Below are 18,653 nucleotides of genomic sequence, written 5' to 3' on the forward strand. Positions count from 1 at the left end.
GAAAGCTTCTTTAAATGTACAGTTTATAATAGCATTCATTTTAAAAACTGAACTATGGTCGAGTGATTTCTTACATTCCCCTCCAGACTAACCGTGATTGATATAAATGCAATTCTATCTAATTCCAGATCGTTAAGCCATCTCCCAGACTCACGCTGGTTGCAAACTATAAAGAGTTTGTCCTGAGGGGTGGGGGGGGGGGGCATTCATTTTTATTATGGTGTGGTGACCTTCAAGTAGACTTGATTACACAGTCTCAAATTCAGCTGCATCAATAACCAGTAAATCATATTAAACAGGCAAAGACAACCCAATCAGCAGCAGCGAGGACTGTAGAGAGACGGTGAAATAACAATAAAACCGTCTTGGAGGATTATTCCCCCGTACTTCCTTTGTGCTCACATTCATGACATTGAACTCAACACTTCTCACAAGATCATCTTTTAAAAAGTGGAGCCACTGACCCATCTATTCTTGCTTTGTAAACTAATTTCCCAGCATGCACTAGTGCGCGACGTCTTGTTCTCAAGCCAAGGACAAATCATCAATATCGTTGATCACTTATTGTGGATCTCCTCTGCTGTGGACTTGTGCTTTTATTATTTACAACTGTGCCAACGATCTGTCACTGAGCATCAATGAGGGTTTGAACTGGTCATGGATTGTGGCGCTTAACACGCTGTTATTACCGTAGGCCTCGAGTAAGAAGCATTCACAGAACCACTACTGACTTCTCACTAATAAAAAGCACCAAACAGACGGCAGAGAGTCTCACCTGGGTTACAGTCTGTGAGCAGGGAGCAGATGGACAGCAGCACCTTGGAGATGGTGAGCGCGGGGCTCCAGTTGTCCTTCAGGATGTCCAGACAGATCACCCCCTGACTGTTGATGTTGCAGTGATAGATCCTCGTGCGGAAGGTTACCTGAGGACGCACAAACACAACAGTTTGGGAGTTTAGAGACAGAAAATCGGACGTTTACAACAAAACAAAAAATGTCAGCACTTTACGGGAAGCGTTGCTTTCAAGAGGAAAGAGAACTCTGTGCTGCATTAATTATTTACAAATAATTATATTCCAATAAACACCAGGAAACCACGAAAATAAAAGGATGTTGCCATTTTAACACAATGAATTAGCCGATAATGATAACAGAATAATGAAATGGACTTTAATTAATTCCATAACTGCCACCACCAACAGTGGGAAACCACAGCTCTACAGATGTTTGTGAACACTCCTGTTACGTAACATCAGGATGAACACAGAGACCTGCAGAGTTCAGATCTGATCAAATCTCAAATACGAGCCCGTTTGCAGTGGATAAAGTGAAGGAAGATGATTTGGTGTGCGAGGATGAGGAGCTTGTTATAACGCAGTAATAACAGGTGAGACATGGAGGACAGGTTAAGGCTGCTGTGGGCCTCATCGCTTCTCCTTTATTCACATTAACTTCTGTATATCAGCATCAGTGTGATCGCTCCATCGCTCCACTGAGGGACACTTCACACCATTTGTCTGTCTCTGGATGTGCATGTAGCCACAAACATACATTTTTTTATTGCTTGCAAACCGCATGTAGTCCATCTAGTATCCACCAACACTCATGATATTCTTAATAAATCAGACCAACAGAGGGCAGCATGGTGTAAAACCAAAACAACACAACAGTTTTGTTGCCACCTTGAATATTGGACCCAAGTGTTGATTCATCCCTTTACTCGTCACAGTAAACAGCCTCCACAAAGCACACAGTGACCCACCACATGTTGACTCATGTTACGTACTGTTTTATTATTTCAACACTTCAGACTTCAGAAAATCTAAAGAAGAAACGTGACAAAGTGTTCATGAAGCCACAGGTTTAAACATTTAAATAACGGACCTCAAGAAAGACAAACAACAAGAAAGGAGAATAGAAACATAAGACGTAGTAAACATTAATTACAAAAAATACGACAAAAATAAATGATAAGAAGCAAAGAAAATACATTAAAAAAAAGAGTAAATCAAGCGTGATGACAATTTCCATTTTCTAACACCGAGCTTTTGAAGCAACAGTAATGATGATGAACCAGTCTCGTATTAAATTAATGAATTTAGGAATTTATGCTCAAACTGTGCCCCCCCCCCCCCCCCCCCCGACCTTCCTCTGTTCATGTAGTCCGTCCCGGCTCAGACGTTGAGCTTGACATCTGCTCGGTTCTGACACTTGACACCACTGTTTACCCCCCCCCCCCGCTTCAATCACCAACATCTGGCCCTCCTGACCCACCAGAGGAAACCTCTAATGAGCCTTGGCATTCCCAAAAATCACACAAGGGCAGGATGTTATAAATAACCGACCGCTCCGCCTCCGCAGATCCAGAGCTCCTCTCCTGGCCCGAGTTCAGAAGCAGAGACGCATCCACCTGGCGAACTTGTCAGCTCTTGTTTCTCTTTTAGAGGAGCTAAAAAAGGAGAGCCGGATTCTGGATCTAAAGCTCCCGAGCCTGGGGTCTGAGAGCACTCAGCAACTGAGCTTCACTGGTCCGTTTCTGGAGCGAGGGAGTGTGTGGCAGCTACAGGCCGAAGGCTTTGGTGTGTGTGTGTGTGTGTGTGTGTGTGGAGGGGTTTGGCTGCAGTTCACAGTGTGTCGGAGGGGTAGGAGGTATTGGGGGGGGGGGGGGGGGGGCGGCGGAAACACTCAAGTCCCTCCGGCAACAGAAAGCTGGGCCGGAGCCTGTGGATTTGTTTGAGTCTGCTGTCAAACAGAGGGCTGGTGGTTACACAGCACAAAGAGCGAGAGGAGAGGGCGAGCGAGCATGGGGAGGGGTTTCCATAACAGAGAGAGAGGGGGGGGGCAGAAAATGAAGGCCAAGTGAAAGGGGGATAGGATGCACTGAAAAACTAAAGGGCGACTGGCCCCGACAGTCTGCGTGTCATCCACTCAACACCCTCAAAGTGCTCAGTGGACACAGAACCAACAGGTCAGGATTTGAGCTCAAAATCACGACGATTCCTCATAAAAGTGCAAACCGAGCTGCAAAAGAGTGCACGAAGAGCTGCAGTGCGGATCCTGAACGACTACCACGACATCGGCTGTAACTTCAGCAGCATGTGATAATTGGAAAGAGACGTCTCGTCATGCACGGACCAGAACTTGCATGATTTAGAGAACAGGTGGGTGAACCCGTAAATAAATTAACCGAAAGCCCTGAGTCATGACTTCATCTTCAGTTTGTGGCTGCAGGCTTAAACCAGTAAACACCGGGCACTGTGACCCGGCTCTATATGAAGTAAGATGAGGAGTCCGTGCTGATAACACTAATATCACACCAGCAGAGTGTGTGGCATCTGCTAGTTTCAGCAACCTGTCCTCAATTATGAATATTGTTTAATATAAAAGGACTACGTTATATATAATATAGTGAATAATTCATGAGACGGCCAGAGACGTGACTCCATATGAATACTAATGTTTCTCTGAGGGATCCTCCCAGACCGAGCTCTTTTTAATACGTTGTCATTCTCTCCAGATATTTCCGTTACTCTGTGCAGGATGTTGACGCTTGTGTCGGCTCAGTCAAACATTCAAAATAATGTAACAGTTGTGTCTGCTGGCTGCTGACCTTGGGGGGTTTGAAGGGGTAGTCGGGGGTGAAGGCGATGTCCAGGAAGAAGACGCCCCCCTCGTACACGGAGCCCGGGGGTCCCAGGATGGTCGACCTCCACTCGTAGATGTTGTCTCCTTTGGGGCCAGCGCTGGAGAAATTGAAACAAAAGACGTGTTAATATGTTAATCGCCGCATTGGACTCGACAGCCTGGTGTTACAAATTGCCAGCGGGCTGACGGAGATTTGGGGGGGGGGGGGGGGGGGGGGCTTCTGACAAGTTAATGACGGAGATTTGAGGGAAACGACGAAGCCGCGGGGGTTTGAGGGGTTTTCAGTTCAGGGCGATTTTAGTAGGATTTAGATTATCTATCAAAATGTTGATTGGAAGATTAGATTACCTGCTACTGGGAGCTGAGTTGAAGCAAACACACACACACACACTGACACGCACGCACACCAGTGAACCAGTAGAACCAAAGCGACGCAACATGATTTCATATTCCAGCCCGTCTTCATTCGTGAGATGAGTTTAATGCCGAGGGTCACATCTGTTGTTTAGGCTCAGTAATTAATGCTATTTCCATATTAAGCGCTCCCTTCCCCTCCCCCACTGTTGTTTGTGGTAAGACCCCGAGCTGGCACGGAGCCAGGAGGAGACCGGGACAATGTCCAGATCACAAAGCCCGGGACGACGAACAATCCCTCCGGTTTCATGTAATTACCTGGGATGGTGTTTAACGCCAACCCTTAGCTTTCGCACACGCACACACACACACACACACACACACACACACACACACACAGCAAACTGTTGACAGCGGCATCTGGCTCCAAGTGCGTCCTTGAAGAAACACATCGGTGTCCTTAAATAGAAATAAAGACATTTCCTTTCCTCCTTCAGCATCAACACACGCAAATTCAAACAAATCTACTTTGCCACTCTTTCACACACGCTGCCCCTCTATTAAGCCTTCTTTAATGAGCTGATTATCATTACGGCTTCTCTGGGGAATTATTTTCAATGTCGATAGCGACGTCGCCAATCTGGACCCGTGTTGTTTCAAGGCACAAAGAAAATCTTTTATTTTGTGAAAATAAAATGACAAAAGCAAAGAATGACAAGGGATATGTTGGTCCATAAGAAGGAGTACTCGTCTTTGTAAACCTACTGCTTAAACTGCAGTAATTGAGAACTTGCACCATAAACATGGAGGGTGCTCGCTGTCAAAAACCGGTGTTAAAGAACATCAAACAACGTTGGTTTTACTTGTCTCTCTCTCTTAAAACTAACTGTGTTGCATCTTTGGTCAGACAGAGAGCGCTATCTGAACCGATTGCAGGAAATGACCCCTAAATACAAGGATTCATAGGCTCCCAGAGACAGATGTTGACATCTGATAGCCAACAGTTATTTGTGCTTGGAAAGCCTGTCATAACAATCTAAAGTGAGGGCCAACCACAGTTCATTGGTGGTCGTGTTCAGCTGTTCCTACATTCTCCTGTTGTATTTAAGTGAAGTTAAATTGGAGCAGAGGGATTCAATATTTCCATCATGCCTCAGATGGGATGGGATGAGTTTTGACAGGAGGCTGTCAGGTTGCCAAAATAAATGTGTTCGATAAATGACTTACTTGAAGGGCCGTCCTTGACTGAAGAAATTCAAGTAAGTAACAGAAGTTCTTTGACTAATTGATTAATCTGTTCAATTGCCTCTTTATTTATTGTGTCTCTGCAGTTGGATCTCTTTAGATCTGGAGCCTATGAAAGAGCCGTAGATGGGACTACTCTTCACGTGGTCACAAATACCCAAATCTGATGAAATGAACATTACAAATCGACTTGAGATCCCATCGGTCTGTTAACTGTCTAAAGCTGCATTCATTTATTTCAATGCGAACAGTAGATTTACAGTTGTCTAAATCATAGACTGTATATAAGAGGTGGACGTAGTCACCGTGACGTCACGCATTGGTTTGTGCCCTGTGGTTCAGAAGCCTTGATTCTGTCATTTTGGCCGTCGCCATCTTGATTTTTTTGAAACCACAAGTGACACGAGAGGGTGGAGCTATGTACACCCGAACGCTGATTAAGACAATTTTAGGCTAACCAAAATGTTACAATTAACATTCATGAACTGAAAACACACTGTGAAAGGGTTTAACTCCCAAACAGGACAACACTGTGGTAGCGACCTGTCAATCACAGTAAGCCCCGCCCTAAAGCATACCCTGCTTAACTGGACCATAATTTACTAAATGAACATCATGCTGTATTGAAGAAGACTTGAAACTAGAGATTGAGACCATAAACTCATGTTTACTGAGGTAATGAATCAAGAGAGAAGTAGAGTCATCTTCTCATAGACTTCTATACAACCAGAGGAGTCGCCCCCTGCTGGACATTACAGAGGATGCAGGTCAAAGGCACTTCCTCATTGGCTTCACTTTTCAGAACTGGAGGTTGCCGCCTGGTGTAAAGGTAAAAACCACAGGGCTGTTTCGGCAATAAAGTTGATCCCTAAACTGGTCTTCCCGGATGATCTTTCATGCGTCACCTGTACCTGAACAACACACCAACGCAGCCACTCACGTTGTTCGGTCCGAATGCTCGCTAAGACGACGCTTCAATCAGACTGCGGGCAGTGACCGACCAGGTGTGCGGCGGCCAGAAAGTAGGCAAAGATTGAACTCTCTTCATTCCTTCATGCCTATTTCTTCCTCACTCAAGGCAATCTCCTCCTGTGCTCAAGGTGACACTTCCATTACCGCCACAACTATTAACAAGCCTCCTTGAGGCCGTGCTGAAAGAGACTGACCATTTCCAAATGTGTCCCATAAAAAGCACATGCTCACTTCCTTCAAAAGGCTGATGATTTTGCGGCCTTGATAATAGCTCAGACGCGGTGGCAAAGATAAGAGATGAGCGGTCATGGCAGAGGTCCCCGCTCGGAGTGCTGTCGGGGATCTGACAACCACACAAGGGGCCGTGGATAAAGGCTAAGTCAATAGCAGAATGTGCATGCCACCGCTGGCGGTTGCTCGGAGACCCCTGGGCTTTGTTTTGGACGCTGCAATAATACTCGTCTCTCTGTGTAAGTAGCGCTACTTCTGCAGTGCACCGTCAGCCAAATGCCTTGATTCACTGGGTATTTGGGTCATTTGTTCCGGGGGTCCGGGTGTCCGTGAGAGTCTTGCCACCGCCTTGTCCCACTTTAGACAGCTGGGCTGCTTCCTCCATAACGGAGCACCCATACAGTGTTTTTCTTTACATTCAATCATCCTGTGAGTATTATATTTAAAATAGAAACAACAGTCCAGATCCTTCACTAGAGCTGCACAGTTAATCACGAATACATTGCATATTGTGACTTAAGTATTGCCATAATGTATCGTGGGGCCTCTGGAGATTCCTGGAGTAGAAGAGTAATATACCGCAGAGCAGACGGGCAACCCAAAAATGAACTCATGCGTAGAGGAAGGAACCTGGATTCTAAGTCTGAGGCAATAATGTGTCAATGAGCAGGGACGTAGCACAACTTCAAAGCAGTGCTCTGTTGATTTAATTTGAGGGTGAAAGGTTTTCTTCCAAGTTTATTCTGCTTCTAGGAGTCTCTGTGAATGAGGTCTTTACAGCACATTAGCAGGAGCACAGCACATCATGGACGTTTATTTATTCTATTTAAATGTGAAAGCTCAACAAAATCAGTGACTCATCGAGATAAATCACGATGAAAGTAATGGTGATTATGTGTTTCGTGCAGCCCTATCTTTCACTGAATGTAGCCTCAGCACCATGACTCAGTCAGAGAGGAGAGTTGTGTTTGTGGAAGCTGTGAGGGAGTAATTGCATCCCACGCTGACCCTGCTCTGTGGTTCACCTCGACAAAGAGTCGTCGGTGCACACGAGGCTGAGGAAGATCGGACCGAGACAGCTTTCAGAGGAGGATTAAAAAAACGGTTTCTTCTTCAAACATAAAGGAACACGTTACCACATTTTTACCTTTCATTCCCTGTTCCTGAAAACTATCCAAGCTGCGCCCCCGTAATAACGACAGCAGTAATAATTTCCATATATATTGAATGACCTTTCCTCCTCACGATACAGTGCGGTATGTGAGACCAGGGTGCCCATTTAATTATCCTCAGAGCCTTATTTCATAGACAGGGCGATCGGCAAAAAAAAGAAAAAAAAAAGATAACCTTTATCTTGTGGGCTAATCAACAGAAAAAAACCGCCAACTCTATCTCGTCACCCAGAGCCAATTCCCACAGACATCAGAGCTCGGGTTAAGATGATGAAAGAGATGTAGTCATGAGATAGGACTGCACCACTCACAGGGGAATGCATCAGGTAAATCAATCTCCTCTGATCATATTTACAGGAGAGGTAAAAAAAGAAGACGACGAAACTACATTTTCGACGCTGCAACGACAAACCAGAATAATCTCTGAGAAAGACAAAACTGGAAGCAACCACTGTTAAAGAATGCCAAACCTAGCAGGAACAAACAGTCATGTGAAGATAAAATGAGTGTGTGCGGTAGTAAATGAGTCAAACTGAAACTTTCATTTAGAAATGTGCCTCGAGGCTGTATTGTGTTATTCTGACTTGTCCTTTGACGTCTATGTTAGTTATGTGTGAGGTTCCTTTAATGAGTCCACTGGTAAGACCTCAGAGACCAGTGTTGTTAGTGCGAGACTGGACGCACGAGCAACAGTTACTCACAGCAGGCGTCATCGTCCACAGGTCACTGAGGATGCTCATTTCTTTTGAACTAATTGTCCGGTTGTACCAAGCTAATGGTCTAACCTGCAGGCATGTGAGGAGTTCTGGTCACAAAATAAAACCTCTTTCTCTGAAAACTGTCAAGAAACAATGATTTTGCCGCCACGCTTTGCAGCTGATGCTGGTTTTATTTAGCTTCTATGGAAAATAGCAGCCTCTGTAACAGATGCAACTCGTGGAAATCAGTGTATTAGTCATATTTCTGTGAAAATATGACTATGTTTGAACATACAGAGCATGTTGCAGGACACCATAAAAACCGATGTGTAGGAATCCATTGCAGCCGACATGAATCCACTCTGCCCACAGCTGTTCTGTGAAACACTGTTTAACAGCCGCCTTTCAAGTCTAAAGAGGGTGTTTCTTTGATACACCAAGATTGGGTTGCATTGAAAAGATCAGATCGGTGGAATATCACTTCAACGTAAAAGGTCAGAACAGCAAATGTCCCTGGTGAAAACACGAGACAGCGAGTCACACGGAGAGCTGTTTACGGGAGCAGGTAAATAGAGCTGCTCCGAGGGACTGATGAATAAAACAGGAGAGAAAACCAGTAATTGAATGTGAATCTGTGTGTTTTTTGGAGCTTGTGAACACCGCCAAGCACAAATAAAGCCATTATCTGCATTATTCGCTATCCGGCTCTTTTCCCCGCGGGCGGTTTTCCCTCCTAATGGCACCGTCGTTCAGTTAAGATCTTCGTTTCTATCAGCGTGGTGGCTGCAGTTATCAGAAGAGGAACTTTAATGAAGCAATCTTCACCCCCCCCCCCCCCCCCCCCCCCCCGACTGCGAAAGAGCCCCAAGACCAATTACTGTGCAGCTCAATGGTCCGAGGTGACACCTCCTTCCTCTGTGCTCTTGTCTTCATTGTCTCAAATGACAGTTTGTTTTTTAATCAAGCCTTTTATTGTTCATGCGTCCAATGAAATATGCAATTACTGACCGGACGGTCTATCCGGCAACAACAGGAGGGGGGGGGGGGGGGGGGGGGGGGGGTGTGTGAGTAGGTTGCGTGCTTTCCAAGTCATAACATTGCATTCTCACAGGAGGGAAACCTCAATTCAATCTAAACCGCAACCGGTATTGAATTGAGGAAGTGGACTTCTAAAGAGAGGGTTTGAAGAACCGGCCTTTCACTCAGGAAGTTTGTCCCCGCTGAGGTTTACATCACATTAACTGAGCTGTAAGTGAAGCAGGGGATCTGTGTATTTTCCTCAGCCTTCCGTTTGAATTCAGCCCGATGCGTCTGAGGTACGGCAGAGGTTTAGCCGTGGTAAGCATTTTTTCTTTTTTTTTTTCTTCCCCGCAGCCGGAGTCTGATGCAGCGCAAATGTTTGCCTCTGGCTAGAGATGAATAATGCATGAAAAATGCTCTGTACAATAACAAAAACACACACAGGCTTTGCATGAAGGAAACGGCATCATGAGTCAGAAGAAATATCGCTGTAGCGTGTGCTCGGGGGTGAAGGGATGACACAGCAACGTAGAGAAAAATAAAAAGCTTTTGTTCCATTAATGAGGACCGCATGACCCTCGAAGCAAAGTTGCGCATGAAAATAAAAACATTTTAAGAGCACACGGTCTGATGACAATTGATGCGGAAAGTAGCCTTTTCTAAACAATCTCAGTGTGCGTGTGTGATCTTCGAGGGGCAATTATAAACATTTGCTTTTGCATGAATAAAACGAGGTAGAATTGATGCTGACATGCGAATCGGTGCAGCAGTCCAGGGATTCACAGGAACACCGCTTCAGGAAAGGAAACCGCCTAAAAACAAAACAAAATTTGCCTGAGAGACGAAACTGCAGCCTCTTGCAATTTATAAACTAATTTAGTCGAGAGCATGATGCAAATATTTTTTAATTTCACAGGCCTGCGCCGAAGTCTCTTCAGTCATAATTAGAGACCCTCTTCAGCCTCCCTCCACTGGAGCACTTTTTATTACCGAAAAGGTCAGTGATCAGAACAAGCAGAGTCTGATCGCGCGTTGGTTCTGTTCCCTCGACCCCACGTCAGCTCTCAGGCTAGCAGGTAGAGAAATGTAAAACAAATCAACACAGAGAAAAGAACATTCCAAAGAGATGTTAGCCACTGGTTATTAGTCACTTTCACCATTTGCAACCAGATGAGTGTTAACAGTTCGTCCCCCTCGGCCTGCAAATATCATTAAGACACTTTAAAGCGTCTTGGCAGGAGCACTGATCTGTGACTTCAGGGGGACATCCATCAGGCTCTCACAGCGGTAAACGGGCTCTGACGCAAACCGTTTACTCATACGCGTCTGTGGCTCCTCGCCCGCCAAAAAGATTCCTCTGTTTGCTTCCGTGTCAGATTTCCCATCAGTCGCCCCCTCAAACTGCTGTCTTCGTCCACCGTCGAACCCATTCATAACATTCTGGACAAATGTTTGCCAGAAAAACAAACTCGCAAACGAGGACATTGAGAATTGAAATGACACTCATGAATCACGGCGGGCCGCGGTTTCGCTGTCAAACAAGTGCCGCAGTGGAAAACATTAAGGATAAATTAAACTCTGGGCCCCGGCGTACGCTGCTACCATCGCACAGTCATTTCTTCCCCCCACACTCTAAACTTTGTGAGGAGAAAATAAATGAGGAAGGAGCGGTTTGCTCAGGAAGGAAATGATTTTGTGGCAGATGGGTAAGAGAACGGTTGCCATAACTAACCAGCAGAACCCGGTCTGGTAACGCCCACCTGTACTATGATGTCCTTCTGCTCCTGGAGCAATGCCAACACTTCTATATCTACACTAACACTAATATCTATCTTTAGGTGTGATGTTTTCTTTCCAGATAGCACATTTCTTCCCGTCTTATGGTCTCTTATTTAGCTAAGATATAATACATTTACTGTAAATGTGATTAACTTTGGTTGTACTTGCTTTTCAAACTTTCAAAGACGTTCTTTGCTTCTGTATTTAAGACAACTCAACAAAACCATGTTTACATTGAGTATTCGCTCGTTCTTTATCTCAAAAACATTTCATCAACGTCGAAGGTTGATTTTGACCAAACATTAGTCTCTGACCCCGCCTTGTGCCGATGCAAATGTCTGATGTGCTTCAGCACAAACGTCTCCAAGAAGAGCCCATTTTTATTCAGTCTGCTCGATGAACAAAGCGATTCTGAAGCGGTTGTCTTCATGAAGGTCTTCAGCTTTCTGCAGTCGATGAACAAGACCTTCACTGAAAAGGTCAGGAACAAGCCAGCGCCGGACACAGATGGGTGCATAGAACTCATCAATATTTATAAAGGCGGTGATTGTGGAACAAGACATCGATTAGGGTCGATTACTCCGAGGTCAAAGGAAGCCGTCCTCAAAAAAGCATTTGCTTGTTTCTCGCTTCAAATTGCCATCACATTGCAAAAGATCCAACACGGAAACATTAATGCGCAACAACCAGGAGGTATTCCTGCAGCTCCTCCCCCTCCCCCTCCTCTTGCCTCCGGTCCTCATCCCACCACCCCCCCTCATGAATATTGATAACCCCCCCCCCCCACTGTGCTTAATGGTAAAGCTGTGAAAAATGATGCTGGGTGTGTCACTGGCACAGAATCCCCCAGAGGCCTGGCACAGTGTAAGATATCTTCATGCAAGAACTAACTAGCTCTACATTGCAGGACCAGAACAATGCTGATGCATTGCAGTGCAAAACCCTTGAAGCAAGACTCAAAAAGAGTCCAGTGGAGGCATGAACAAAGTCAGAGACGGCGTTTTCAACCACCTCGCGGAGCTAACGCTGGTTTAATTAGCTGGCGAACTACAGCCTGAGTCATCCCAACTGGCAGAAATTGACGCTCACCAGCGAGAACCAGGGTGCTATTTTTGTCGCTTACAAAAACAGAGGCCTTTGCACACCAGGTCCCTATTTTTCCTTTTAAATCGGTCATCCAGTAAGAATTGTTACACACAGAAATCCAGCTCACTGAGTCTGATTCTTTTTCCTCTGTTATACAAGATTAAAAGGATAATGGACAATCTTTAACTTCTTATCTTTTGTACATCTATCTTTAAATGGTTCATCTCTATTCTTTACTTTGTCGTACAGTGAATCAGCTCATCAGATGACATTTTGGATGATGACGTTTGCATGTACGGTGTCTCTGAGGGGTCAGACAGCTCTCTAAAGGCTCTCCACAACACAGAAAATCAAACTTGTTTCAAAAACTTAAATGACAGATGAAAGGTTTCAGAGTCGATGTGCAAACATGATTGAAACCACATGAGCTTGTGTCTATTTATTTTAAATGTGCAACAATTGTGGATGGAAAAAACGGACTTCATGCGCAAGCGCCTTAAGGGGGGGGGGGGGGCTTAGCTTATGGTGCGATGTCTTAAATAAAGATCCAGGGTATTAATGTATATTCTGTTAAAGCGTTCTCCAAAGCATTACAGGAGCTATTCTGTAATTAAGTTTTGTAAATTACTTTCAACACTCCGGCAACCTTATCTACTTCCACTTCAGTTCGCGGCTTCTTACATTTCCCAGAACGACTTGTGACAATCTTGACAGAGGAGGAGGAGGGGGGAGGGGGGCTTGTTACCCAAAATGCACCATGGGTCATGGCTGTGTTGCACTTAATCTATTTGAGCCGCCTCGGGATGAGAAATCGGTGTCTCTGCCTCTTCGGCGATGGATTATTCTGCTGTGATTGCCGAACAATGGCAGCTTATAAGAAAAAGGGAATCTTTGAATCCGGATGGGTTGAAACCTGACATGTGGCATTATGTTTCAGACGGCTGAACAGTGTTCAGCCGTCACTCCGTTGTGGCTGTAATAAAAGTATCTGTTTTGGCCATCTGTGAGAAGAAGATAAACACATCAAACAGCACAGTGGGTCCGGAACCAAAAGGTACAAAACACCAGCAGCTGCTGTTTTAACCACGTCAAAAAGTGTCCGTTTGGATTTGTGCTTGAAGCGCTGGTGTCGGTGGATCAACAGCACAAGGAAGGAATAGTACCAAGTCACAAGAGTTGCAGCGCCGAAATAACAAATGCAACTATTGCTGTCATACAACAGCGGCAGCACAAAGCAACAAGATGGAAGAGATAAGTATGGAAATATGAACGGAGAGGCAGAGAGGAGTATTTACTTATGACAGGAGCGTATCACACACGGAATTCAGGTAGAAATGAAAGATAAGGCCGTTTAAGAATCACCAGCAGTGGTCCTGGACTGATTTTAAACAATTCAGCTAAAGATCTAACTCAACGATTCTCATTATCGTTTTAGTCATTTAATCTAGCAAAAAATGCCAAACATTCATTGATTTCAGCTTCTGAAAATGTGAGGATTATCTGCTTCTCTCAGTTTTGTATCATTGTATTTAATATCTTTGGGTTTTTTGACAGTTGGTCGGACGAAACCGGCACTTACAGGATGTCACTTTGTGCTTCAGGAAGCAGATCAATCGATTGTGAAGACAATTATCAGTTGCAGCCCTAATTTATGGATGTCAGGCATTCAGTGTAAAAAGGAGATCCGGTAACACCAATGAACCAGTCATGTTCCTCGTTCAGCTCATCCAATCCAAAATGTATTCTCAGCGGTACTACTGCAATAGAACGTGTAGCACGGGAGGAAAAACACAGTGATCCTTTCACATAAAAGCACAAGCTGCCTGTCCGATATACTTGGAAGTGTAAATACTTGACAGTGAGAATAATTGTCGTGTCAAATCCTGTCGGGCGTCAACGTGCCGCTGTTGGTTTTGATGCATGACTACCTGCCAAGGTGACAAGTGAGCTGACACGATGCAAAGAGTGAGAGATAAGAGTGCGATAAAGCTCAGAGACACATTCTAAATACTTGCTTGCGTTTTTTCCAAGTTGTGACAAAGCACTAAAAGTAGAAACAGACCACTTTCAGTCACACTGTACGCAATAATGTTAAGACTCGTCATGTTATTTATTGTACGGACAGTTTGTGATATTAAACGCAGCCGAAGAGTTTACAACCTCAGAGGGACGTTAGAGGACGAGTGGTGGGCTTTTTATTACCTCCTGCCACAGATGTTTCACCAAAATAGATCCTCGACACTTCCAAGGCGCTAAATGGTAAACTCTGGCTCCTAGCACACATCTCCACCGAAGGACACAAAGCAGAGCTCTCCATTATGTGGAGACACACACACACACACACACACCTGAAGAGGCTGTACATGTTAGGAAGCAGACTTCAGATTTTAACGTGAGGAAGACGCCAGATTCTCGAAGTGTCGACAGAGTCAGCGGGGCTCCTCAGCCGAGACCCCCCCCCCCCCCCCCCCCCCGCTCATCCCAGCGCAGCGTTTGTCGAGATGTGCTGAAGTGAATCTCTTTAACGCGACTCTCTCTCTCCGTCTGCCTCCTGAAGGGGGGCCGGCAGTCTGTGACTCCATTTGTCGCAGGGAGAAGAAATGAATAACCTTTCAGGCTCACCTGGCCGGGAGCGAGCGGCATTCAAATGACGACACCGGCTCCACCGCGAACCCCTTCATGCGAGAACGTAAATGGGTCTGTGATCGTTTGCATGGGAAATTAAATGTTTGACGCCCCCCCCCCCATCATCCTACTCCTCCTGTCATTGTTAACAGAGGGCTAATCTATTTGTGTGCATCACAGAAAACAGATTATTAGATGTTGGTAGGGCTGGGCGATAAATCGATTTAATCGATTAATTCGAATGTGTGCTTTAAGGCGATGTGTTTTATTGAAAATCGAGAAAATCGCCCCCACCCCTTTTTCCCGTAGTAGAGTGCGCGCGCATTGTTTACAAACTAAAACAATGGCGGCCAGCAGCTTCACTGCTGCCGCCGCCACCTCACAAAAACAACCCAGCATTTTGGAGACATTCACCAACTGTACTCCGCATGAGAAGAAGAGTGCCCGGTGGAAAGCCATCACGGATGCAGTCGCGATGTATATCGCAAAAGATATGGTGCCCATATACACCGTGGAAAAGCCGGGGTTTATTCACCTTCTCAAAGCTTTGGACCCCAGATACGTGCTACCAAGCCGTAAACATTTTTCTGACGTTGCCTTGCCTCGGCTGTACAATAGTACACGCCAAAGGATCTCTGCGGAGCTGGAGGGGATGTCATTCTACTCCGCAACAACTGACCTGTGGTCCAGCAGGTTGACCCAGACACCGATCCACTTGACTGGTGGAAGCGTCACCAACTTAACTTTCCAAGGCTAAGTACTTTAGCAAAGAAATACCTCTCTGTGCCAGCTACAAGTGCCCCCTCTGAGAGGCTTTTCAGTGTGTGGGGGGGGGCATTGTTACATGCCACCGTGCATGCCTGAAGCCAGAGGTAGTAGACAGGCTTGTCTTCCTGGCAAAAAATATTTAGAAAAAACATGCACTACTGTTTAATACTGTTGGTTATGTTGTGAATGCACTTGATTTTGTTTACATGCACTTATTTACTGTGCAAAATATGTTATGTTGATGTTAGATCAGATGTTGCACTTTTGAAAATGTGAATGTTAAAGGGTCATATACATTTTATTTCATGCTGTGTTTGTATCAGTGTATTCAGTTAGAAAAGCTTACTGTAAAAAGTTACATTTGCACAGTTGTTTACAATGGAAGGCTACTATTTAATGCCATTTAATGTTATGTTTAATTAAATTTTATATTTAAATGATTCAGGCAAACAAAAGAGTGACCAAATACTTTTTGTATACTACAGGCACCTTTCTACAATGTTCAGGTTTTGTTTGCACTTTATTTTTATCAACCTACTTGGGAAAATCATCACAAAATAAAAGAAAAAATTGTTTTCAACAGCTTCTGTCATCTGCAAAAAATTTTGGGGGAAAAAAATCGATTTAAATCGTGAATCGGATTTTTTGTAAAAAAATCGGAGATTTTTTTTTTAGGCCATATCGCCCAGCCCTAGATGTTGGTATCATTTTGGAGGGTACAGAAAGGGAACACACACACACACACACACACACACACACACACACACACACACACACACACACACACACACACACACACACACACACACACACACACACACACACACACACACACACACACACACACACACACACACAGAAGAGGAGGATTATCTTGAAGAAGCTTAATTGTTTCCCAGGCAACTAGTTCCCCACTAAGACGGCGACTGTGAAATTTCCACTCGCGATTATTTTACTTTCGAATGACTTACTCGTGTCCTCCAGCTAAATCCTCTATGTGAGCCAACCTAGTTTTTTATGGGGTGGCAGGAAGGGGGGGGGGGTGTGTATGGAAATAGATTAGAGCCCTCGAGGAACACAACATCTCTTTTAGCCCGCAGTACAATAACAAAAAACGGGGCCATGAGCTGGAATGAAAAGGTTAGCTCAATGTTTATCGTTAATGGCGGTGGGCTTCTGATGAGACCCAGCAGGGGGGATTAATTCAGGCAATAAACACGGCTGTCCAGGGTGAAGTAATTCCAAATCGCCAGATGAGTCACACAAAAGACGTTTTCCTTCATCATTTTAAGCAGGTGACTGCGAACCAACGCGGCCAATCCTAAATCAGCATCTGTCCCACAAAGTATCTTGCAAAGACCGGCCTCCATTTTTTCTTCTTCTTAAAGCTAGAGTTGGTAATGTTCTTCAAAACCATGTTAAGTGATATTTGTCTCATTAGATCAAGACAGTTATCGATAAATCAAATGGACGGCCTACCTGTCCTCACTCACTGCACGTCACCCGAGAACAGCTGTGAGCACCAACAACATCCTTGTTCTCTGTTTAGGTTCATCATGATATTTTTGGGGGAGTGGCTTTGGGGGCTGAAGTGATTGGCTGTCAGTGTTTCCGACTTTCTTGCTACGTTTGATTCCGTCATTGAAAAAGAGTCGGCAACGCTGGGGGTTTGGCTTTTTTCTGTCTCTCTGCTGGTTTCTCAACATTACCAACCAGAGTTGTATTTCGCAGCGGTGTGCTGGTTCAGGGAGTAATTGTTGCGCCGTATTAAAGAACAGCTAATAATCAATGAGAGTCACTTTGTGCGTTTGCCTTTTTGTCACGTCAAGAGAGACGGATGTACTTGTGGTGGGCCACTCGTTCACGACCATATCTCTTCCTCAAAGCCCTGCGAGCCGTGGCAGCAGCACACAATAACCATTGTCTGTGGTAAATCCCCAGCAGAGCGAGGGGGGGGGGGGGGGGGGGGGGACCACACGAGAATCTAAACGGCTTTTTAAAGTCACACTGCTGCTCATTTTCCACCATTTCAGAGCACCCATAATACTGTGATCCAACAGGCTGTGCTTTCAACAGCGTGCATTATGCAGCAGCAGCAACAACAACAACAACAACAACGCCAGAATGGGCTACAGTCTCTCTAATTCACCTGAGATTACCATCTCAAACAAAACAACACAAACAACAGCATTACGGGAGCGGAGACAAAAGGGTGCACTGCAGCGTGGAATTTCCTTTTTCTAGACGCAAGAAGCCTTGAAAGAAGCCCGTCTCTGCCACATCCACCACAGCTGGAACATCTGTACGCACGGGCGTAAGAGTCATGAGAGAAAATGCTGCGAAAAGATCTTCTTACCTGCAGTTTGGAGGTGGGTCTAGTGTTATTTCTGCGAGCTCTTTCTGAATCCTGGAAGAGAAGGATTGTTATTGTTAAAAATCGATGTAGGGAGGGCAAATCTCCAGAGGATGATAAAAGCTGAAGGAACGGACGACTCAGTACAAGCACCAAGTCAGTGTTTGGATCCTGTGAGGAGGTAAATGTTGCTTTTAATCCCAACGACACAGTATCTCATGTATTCTAAACGTCACCATGCAAGTTGTAACTGTATTTGCTGTCTGTAAGAAGCATCAATAGAATGTAAAACATGCAAGTTTTTGTGTTTTGTTAATCTTTGTCATCGTCTGTGGTGCACAAACTAAATTAGAAAAAGGAGCACCGAGCTCGAGGGTGAAAACGGCCGCTGTGAGAATGTCACATAAACCGTGCAAAATGATGATTCAGACGGTGAGGGGCAGCGGAGTGCAGACGCTGCTGCTGAGCAGGTCGTTAACGTAAACACTTCAGACGACAGCGACGCCTCTCCGCGCTGAAGGCCCTCGCGGAGACTCGCTCTTAACTGAAGCGAAGACGTACAAAAAGGGAAATGTCGGAAACATCGGTCGCTATTGTAAGAAAGACTCGGGCTGGCCTCAGACAACAGTTTTGCTCAGCCGGTTGCATAATAACCCTGTCATCTCCAGTCTTTTTTTGGAGGGGGGGGGGGGGGGGGGATAAGTG

At 45.1% G+C, this 18,653-nt stretch overlaps 1 protein-coding gene across 1 annotated transcript in view; it reads right to left on the reverse strand.

Annotated features, from left to right (window-relative positions):
• LOC306782666 (ubiquitin-conjugating enzyme E2 E2-like) overlaps positions 1-18,653 on the reverse strand; it is a gene marked incomplete at its 5' end in the record, with an annotated part of 28,859 nt that overhangs the window by 3,064 nt on the left and 7,142 nt on the right. The window contains 3 exons of the mRNA XM_079276110.1: positions 776-923; positions 3,611-3,743; positions 17,952-18,002. Coding sequence (XP_079132236.1) covers positions 776-923; positions 3,611-3,743; positions 17,952-18,002 — 332 coding nt within the window. The remainder of the gene's footprint in view (positions 1-775; positions 924-3,610; positions 3,744-17,951; positions 18,003-18,653) is intronic.

The sequence above is a fragment of the Melanostigma gelatinosum genome (genome assembly GCF_949748355.1).
Source record: "Melanostigma gelatinosum genome assembly, chromosome: 9".
NCBI lineage: Eukaryota > Metazoa > Chordata > Actinopteri > Perciformes > Zoarcidae > Melanostigma > Melanostigma gelatinosum.